The following is an 8,673-nucleotide window of genomic DNA, read 5'->3' as shown; positions in this document are numbered from 1 at the left end:
AGAGAGAGAGAGAGAGAGAGAGAGAGAGAGAGAGAGAGAGAGAGAGACAACGTATAAATAGCATCTAGATAAATTGAGGGAGGGGAGGTGGAGGGTAGGTGCTCAAGGACAGGCGGAAGTTGGCACACGTACCATCGCTGACTGAGCAAGAGGGAGGAGAGAGAGGGGGAGAGAGGAAAACAGATGGAGAAGGCATTCAAAATAAAAATTACAAAGCAGAAGGAAGGAACAACAGAGCTGGTGAAAAACAAGAAAAGAGATCTCAGAAGATGCACCGCTTGCACACAGTTGGAGACTGAAACAAACATCACCGATAGGCAGACGAATGAACAGAAGCCAAGCAGATGACAGCTTGGTTAAAAGCTGGCAGATGTCTGGAGTCAACGATGCCGTGTGATGTACAATTAAAGCTAAGGGCAATTTACCACCACCGCATACTGTAACATAACACCTCATGTCCTGCTTTATTATTATTTAATTTACTCGGTTGAGGGTTCATAGAGCTAAAAACAACAGCAGCCTCCAAAATGAACACAAGACATTAATCCTTTGTTAATTGTTCTTGCCTCTTTACAGTTCAGTTTTTTGTCAAAAACATCTGGTGCACCTTCTGGTATGTAATATATCAACAAGTGTGACTCAGTGGGGATTTTCGGGTTGGCGTGGGTGCTGACCAGAGATGGGAGCGTGCTGAAACTCAACCTTGTTTATTTGGAAATGGGTTTCTGTCAGCCGTCAATAATGCATGGGTGTGTGTGGCTGAGATCATCCTGGGGGATCACCTTACACCTGAGGGCGGAGTCCTACCTCCATTCACTCAAATTATTTCATATGCAATGTTGTTTTTTTCAATTCCAAATAATTGATTTGTCCTTAGCCTTTTTATTGCCTTGCCATGAAAGACTTAACTGTACTATGAGGTTGTGAAGTTTTAGCATGGTGACCCAAACTCTGGCAGCATTGTGAAGGTGAGCAGGTATAGCAGTGAGGGAGGCTACGAGCACAAGAGGCCGTGAGGTAGAAGGTAAGCCCTGCAAGATCCCAGAAGAGTGCTCCGAGTTCACTTTTAATGGGAGGAGGCCCTGAGTGCAATAAGAACGGCTTTGTGGGATCTAACAGCCATAAAGTCACGACACATGCAGGAGAAATCCTGGCTCAGAGTATCTATGTCATGTTGAGCACACTCTGAGGTGAGCATGGGTTTATGTTTCTGTGTTTTTCATCTTGCTGGGCAGAGGAAAAGAGGATAAAGGTGTCATTTATGATTTATATTCACAAGTGTGAATGCGGTTTGGTTTGCATGTGCTTTGTGAATTTGTCTTTGAATGGAAGTGAAGATGTTGAGTGTACCTTTTGCTGGATGGTGGAGTGTTTCTGCTCCATGTCCCTCTTCTCTTTGGCAGCATCCACCACCAGCTGGTCCAACTGCAACAGACAGAACAACCGATAAGTCAAGCTAACCAAACCAGACATACTTAAATCAAAACAGCATACTCAAACGTTTAAGACACATCGCTCGAGTTGTTGTTTTCAGAAAACCTATTTTCTGTATTCTGTAAATTCAAAGGAATGAAACCCAAATTGACAAAAACACAACAACACATCTTCCAATATTGATGAAGATGTTTTGCTTTGCTACCTACATGTTTACATTCTTACTGCAGGCCAAATATGAACGAGTCACATTCTTTCTTTTGATTTATCTCACCATACGATTAGAGACAGTGAGTGAGTGTGAAAGTCATACAATCTCACGCTGGGCCATTCAAATGAAAACACTCTTTTCGTGCACTTGAAAGGTGAATGCAAGCGTGTGTGTGCACAGAAGCTTTCCTTTCTATTCCTGAACGCATTAACGACTCCAGCAAATAAACAACTCTTCCCATAGGCCGCATCCAGACAGGACAAGGCCTTCTCCTCTAAACAAGACGGGCCGTGCTGCGGGGGCTTCGTCATGTGTGAAATTGGATCGGGGTTGATTGATTCTCCTTGTCCCCACGAGTAACCATCGCGTGTAGACAACAAAAACAAAAAGGATCTTTTGAGCAGAGACGAAAGCAAAAAAATAAAGACTTTAATGAAGTGCTGGAGGTCATAGGGCGATGCCGAAAATGTGTTATTTCACCTAAGAGCAGTGAGATTGGACTGTGTGCCTTTTGATAGTCTGTGACCGCAATCTGACCTAAATCATTGTGTCTCGAGCTTCAAACACAGAGGGATCAGTATCTGCATGTTTACTACAGATTAGCCGTGTTCCTCACATGGTTTTAATGCCTGCTGTGGCTTCACAGACCACAACTTCAAACTAAATGATCATTCATACTAACGGGTTACAGAGAAGTCAGTGTGCCAAATGAGATAAAAGAGAGCAGAACCACTTTACTTCCTTTCTGAAAAAACAACATTCTGTGTATTCTGTGTAATTCACTTTGTTTTCGTTCACTAAATATAGTACTTTTAGGGGAAATATGACAACAAAAAAAAGAAGCTGCGACCCAATTATTTCAGAGAAGACAGCGTTTGAGGCAGCCGGATCTTTTGTTGTGCTTGGAGAGGAAATGGGTGGACGGCAGAGCGGCAGGCTGATAACATCAGATGGGAAATGTTTTCCTCTGTCGCTCCATAACTAGTCCAGTTCCTGCTGTCTATCTGCTTCTATATGCATCTACAAAGGCAGGTGTGTGTTTCTATCTCCCCATATTTTGTGAAAGACTCACCTTACCCTTCACATCTCATCTCTCTTACTATGCAAGACGCCAGTCTCCTGCCGACCACACACTGAAACATTTGGGTCACTCGGACTTCTGCTCAGATCTGTCTCAACATGCAACACTGTGATGACAAAACATCCTTCTGAATGAATATGTGCACTCAACACATGTCCAACCCTGAGGCTTTGTGTCATGGAGCAATCAGCAGAATATCGTATATTTAGAAGCCGTTTCCAAAGGCAAGGGTGGAAAAAGTAGCATCTTTGACATGAATCATAAAGTGGTCATTCAAACACATTGGAAAAGCTTAGTCTATATACCAGCTCAGTAACTCACTACCAAACAACCACAGGAACATTACTGTAACGGTTCCTCAGCTTTCTGCAAAAAACATCTTTTTATCTTAATTTTTATAATAACTCCAACAACCAGTCTTCTGTTCCCAAACAAAAACACTGGCAGCAATATCACGAAAGACAACTAAACGCCTACGATGCAGTGTATGTATATTGCTGTAACTGAGTGGGAAACCAGCTTTGTTTGTTTACCTTCACTTCTATCATTTCCTCTCACCAAACCTTACAGAATATGTGAAGTATACGCACTAGCATTTTGTGGGTCTGTGTTGTTGATTTTGCCCCCCTTGATCTCTGTCTCTCATTGGCTACAGGCATCGAGTCACATTATCAGACCTGTTGACAGCTCCTCCACACCTCCCTGCACAGCCTCTTCACCTTCTTCAGCTTCATGATGGAGAGAAGAAAAGAGATAATCCACAATCCTCTCCGTCACGGCTTCCCACAGCTCGGCCTCTGATCTTCCTCTCCTTTCAGTTTTGCACTGTTCCAAATTCACTGCGACAGGCTTTACGATCCACACAGCGCCGGTGTACTTCTGGAAACGACCCTCTAGCTCTCTTTTCCTCCCTTTCCAGGGCCGGGTTTCTAAAAACAGTCTTTTGCACTTCTCTCCCTCTCTCCTCACACAAGACTTGCCGTCTTTTGAGTGTTGAAGGCTTACAGTTCATGCCTTTCCATTCTACTTCAATCACTTTTTGCTTTGAGAAGATTACATTTCGCCTCTTATCCCTTCCTATAATCTGCTTTTCAAAGTGGGTCCTCTGTTCCCCCTTCTCTTTTCTCGGCACTCTTTGGTTCTCTCTGTCAAGTTCTTGATAGCATCAACGTCAGAGCATGAGGGTTAGCAACTACACTCTTCTATCCCAACTCCTCAGATCTGGCTTCAAAAATGGTCTTAAAAAAAAATTAAAAACACAGTTTGATTCATTTGCCTTCTTTTTTTCTTGGTTAAAACGTCAGAAAAAGATGTTTACACGCCACGCTTTTCTCTTAAGAACTGTCCTCTACTCTTCTGCTCCCCACTGTGACTCCTTCCTTCCCTGGTCCTGCACCCAATTTTGAGAAATATCCTCTTTGTCGGCTCTTCTACTGCTCCAGTCTCAGAGTTTATAGTCCACAAGCTTCAGCATCAATCTCAGGTTTCTATGCTGTGTTCACTCAGCTGATAGTCAGTGAGTCCGGCTATGGGAAAACCTTTTTCCAGCCCTCTGGCTGCTTTCTTCCTCATTCCTGCGCTTACTGTAACAGCCGCTCCACTGTGATAATCATCTTAAAGTCATAACCGGGCCATCCTCTGGCTCAGAGGGACGGCTCTGTTTATCAGAGGATGCACACAGACACACACACACACACACAGATGAAATATCAATTGACATGAAGATAGCTTTAAACACACACACACACACTGAGAGGACAGGAACACAAACACAAAGAGAGAGGTCGTCTGCTGCTCCCTAATCACCGAGGCGTAAACCCACGACCACTTGTGGGAGAAGACGACCAAATGTTTAATTTCAGAGTCCCTGAAACGAGCTCTACATGAGCCCCTGAACACGAATGCTCTCTAGGTAATCAAACAGCATTGTCCTCGTGCAAGTAGTAAAAAGGCTTTACCATGAAAGTGCACTGGTGTGTAAACTTAGCTAACAGGTATTCCACTGCTCTTCGATATTTGAGAGAGAAAACAGAACACTGTATAGCTGCTGCTGAAGCTTTGTGAACATGTGAATGCTCAGAGATGCGTCGCTGTACCTGTCCTCCAAGCTGCTTCATCAGAGGTTGCAGTTCACTGAAGAGGTCATAGCCTTGGTGGAAGAAGGTCAGGTGGGCGTACATGAAGGACAACATCTGTGGAGAAGACGGTGAACATTCAGAGAGCGAGTAGGGCTGCCGCACAGATCATCTCACGTGAAAGAAAATTGTACTTACTGATTTCAGGATTTCCGATCTTCTCTTTGATTGTAGCACATTGATCTGTAATGAACAAAGACAAACAGTGAGAGGTAGGAAGAACAAACTAAACTAAAAAACTAAGTAAATCTACAGTGGAGATATATCTGAGAAAAAAATAAATACAAGGACGAAACAACATAAGACAGAAGGGAAAATGAGGTAAGAACAAAGACAAGAACAAATTAAAGAAAGTAGATGAGCGTGAAATGAGTTGAACTGAAGCAGAAAAATCCCCCCAAGCATTACTGGACAGCAGTTCTTCCTAACGACACCAGGAGGAGCTCCGTGTCTCATGTTCAGCTCAAGTCTCACTTAGCATCTACATTGCCCTGCTGCAGTCATTGGAGCCTCCTGTTTCGGTTTATTTTTCTGCGTGTGTGCGTGTGTGTGTGTGTGTGTGTGTGTAGCAGACTCCTCTTCATCTACAGCCTAACCTACACTGTGCTGCTCATCTGGCCTGGGAAGTTATTTTAGGTAAATGTCACAGAGTAGAGATGCATTATAACAGGTTGTAAATACGGTCATGCTGGCTGGCTTCATTGTGACTGAGAGGAACTCATGATGGCTGTGCGACAGTGGACTCACTGACTGGGCGTGGCGCATTCGACCACTTAAGAAGGCAAGGCAGCTTCTGGATGAATTTTAACACTCTGCCTCATGCTTATGCATTGACCTGGGTCCAATGGTTTTCCTTTTATTTTGGTCCTGAAAGCAGGGACATCAAACATTTGATTCCACTGAAGAACACAAGTTCAAATCCCTGCTGTGGCTGTACGTTGTGAGTCCCTTTTCCTTAGTAACACCAACCACACTTTGTGTTTATACACAGATGTAACTCCCCACCCAGGGGAGGAAGCTTATTATTCCATCTCCTAGCCACAGCGGCTGATGCATCACATCTTTTACAAGCCCCCCCCCCCTTCTCTCGATTACAGTCAATTAGTAGTTTTGAATCGAGTGGCAGCTATGAGCGATGGTTGTTTAAGTGTATCATGGTGTCAACAAACGCAACTGCCACGAGCAAAATGTATGAGCATCATGTTGGTAATTGGTTGGTAAGTTGTGGTAAAAAGATTTGGGCTTAATTAGTCACTATTGAGGCAAGTTTAGCAGAAAAACAACTTCAATGCATCTCTACTAACTGTGCTTCTGCTTTTACTGGTTTGTGTGTCAGAGGAGACGAGCTACATCTGAATGAGATGTTTACTCCATGTTGTGTTTTTCACATCATACATTACATTTACGTGTTGTTTTTCTAGGCTTGACCAACATGCAATAAAGCAAACCAACAGCTTAAAGTTCAGTATTTTTATGCACAACAGGGCAAAAAGAGAAACGCTACATTCTTAAAATGTCATGAATGCAAGTCTGGCTTACAACCTCACTCATATTTTCCTCTCCCTCTCCCTCTACCATCTTGCATGTCACTGTAAACTGTGCGCTGTATAATTAAGCAAAAATGCCACAAAAACAATCTAAAAAAAACAAAAAATAAAGCTGGAATCCATCGGAAATGTTTCCTACAAGCAAAGCTGCAGAAGTTAGCAACATTTGAAAAGTGCTGACAGCGCTACCCGGATGAGAAACTTTAAAAGGAGACTAATTTACATGAGCTGTGCAAGCTCTTGGGTGCATCGATTTCCTATAATCAGACTAAGAACTAATTTCTCACCGCCAGGCTTCATTTTATGAGAGAGTGATTACGCAGTGGGCCACTGGAGCAGACTGCCAAACCTATTTTGAAACCTGCTTTGTTGTTTCTTTTCAAAATCTAATTCTGGAGCGAACTGTGCCCGTACAGCTGCCTTATCAGAAAGCATGAAGCATTCATCAGTGCTTCTGTGGCCACGAGGAGAGGCCGAGGGCTCGACTGTATTCAATGACACATCAGTTTGGCTTTGACAGAAAAAAAACAGATCTACCAGATGCATAAGAAGAAGGAACATATTTGCAGAAAAGGGGATCTGCAGTGTTTGATTTAATTAATTTGGATACCAGTCGTTTTTCTTCCAATGTTCAATTTGTAGCAGCATTCTTCAAATACTGTTAGACCCGAGAGGTTTTTATGAATCTCCTCCTGCTGCTTGTTCTATATTTATCTTACCTAAAAATATGAATCATTTCTCCACCATTCATCAAGTATGATGACTCATCGGCCACAAGAACATTTTGTTACTGACCAAGACTTGTCAAATTTAGGATTCTAACGCTTAACGACAGATCTATCATTTTTCATCAGTCTAGGAGGCTGAGTTGAGGCCTAATGTGAAAATGCATATTAACTCCTTAATCGGATGAGTTATAAACATCAGAAGACAGCAGCATTATATTCATTTTAGTTGTGCGTGCAGCAAGCGTGAAAAAAACCTAAATGAATAACTATCACGCCACTGTTCACACAAGAACAAAAGGAAATCAAAGACGACTTCTTCTTCTTCTGCTGCTGCTATTCCTGTTGACACTGCTTCAACAAACCGCTGCTAGCTGTGTCCTGCTTATCAATCTGCTTCTACCTTCCTCGTCTTCCTGCCCGATCCACTCTGATGAGGTAAACTGGAACATGTGGATGAGCTTTGAATGCAACTGAATCGAACACAGCTGCTGTTCATTCCTCTTCGTGCCACATCAGCATATTTCAAAAGCTGCACGTCAACATTCTCTTACTGCATCACTTTAGAGAACCGAATGTATTTTTTTTCATGAGCTGTAAAATGTGGATTGAAATGAGGCTCAACAGGAAATAAATTCAATGATCACCGCATGTATTGAAATACACTGGACCGGGCCTTTCTCTCATTTCTCACACACTTTAAGTGCACGCATAGTTTTGCTATTTAAATCCCCGAGTGAGTTGCTGCACCTGTAAAACGTAGTCGAGGACGATGTGTCGGAAGCACTTGCGCGTGGCCGTGAGGATGTTGGTGGCCTCCTCCACCTCGTGCTGCTTGTTGCGGGGAGCCTGGGCGTTCTTCATCAGCGCGCCCTCCTTTTCCTCGCTGACTTTGTCAAATTGCTTCTTGGCTTCTTTGAACTTACGTATGTCACTGAGAAAGGAAGGGAGGGGACAGACGTTCATTAAGACAAAGACATACAGTTAACTGCATACATTGTACAAGTATTTCTGAGCATGAAGGAGAGAGCCAATGGGGAAATCAAATTTAGGAAAATAATCTGCTGTTAATTAAATCTAAGATACTAATTGATTTGTTTGGATTTCAGAATAAAGGTTTTACAAATTATTTTTTGCGCTGTTGATCTATAATCTGAGGTGGAAATACTCTTAGTTGTTGCCACAAATATTTAAAGTGTTATAACAGCATGTTCACACAAGCTTAAAGGGGTTTGACAAACTCTATGACCCGAGGTCAAATAGGACATATCCTTTTGTTGTCAACAATATTGTGAGGGGAAAGGTAAAATGTTAAAGGAAGCCAAGTTATCTCGGGATATGACGCAACAAAACCATGATCAGGCAACAGGAACACGCAAAGGTTAAAGGTGATTACATAAATCTAGGTCAGGGGGAAATCCAATAAGGTTGAAAAACTAAATTACTTTGTGAAGTTGCTTGATCCGGGTCTTGTGTCTCTGTAAGTAAGGGTTGTTCAGGACAAAGTGCTCAAACTCTGCGCCCCAAAACTTGTTCTTTG

The 8,673-nt window shown here is 42.7% G+C and overlaps 1 protein-coding gene across 4 annotated transcripts in view; it reads right to left on the bottom strand.

The window, feature by feature from the left end:
• LOC116390211 (arf-GAP with coiled-coil, ANK repeat and PH domain-containing protein 2) overlaps window positions 1–8,673 on the bottom strand; it is a 46,346-nt gene that overhangs the window by 21,820 nt on the left and 15,853 nt on the right. For all 4 annotated transcript variants that reach the window (XM_031859627.1, XM_031859631.1, XM_031859628.1 and 1 more), the window contains exons 6-9: window positions 7,884–8,067; window positions 5,000–5,044; window positions 4,823–4,918; window positions 1,351–1,425 (exon numbers count right to left, since the gene is read on the bottom strand). In XM_031859627.1, the coding sequence (XP_031715487.1) occupies window positions 1,351–1,425; window positions 4,823–4,918; window positions 5,000–5,044; window positions 7,884–8,067 (400 nt within the window). The remainder of the gene's footprint in view (window positions 1–1,350; window positions 1,426–4,822; window positions 4,919–4,999; window positions 5,045–7,883; window positions 8,068–8,673) is intronic.

This window comes from Anarrhichthys ocellatus, unplaced genomic scaffold, assembly GCF_004355925.1.
Source record: "Anarrhichthys ocellatus isolate YVR2014 unplaced genomic scaffold, GSC_Weel_1.0 scaffold22, whole genome shotgun sequence".
NCBI classification, from domain to species: Eukaryota; Metazoa; Chordata; class Actinopteri; order Perciformes; family Anarhichadidae; genus Anarrhichthys; species Anarrhichthys ocellatus.
Note: the sequence above shows the minus strand (reverse complement) of the source record. Positions and strands in the feature narration are given on the sequence as shown.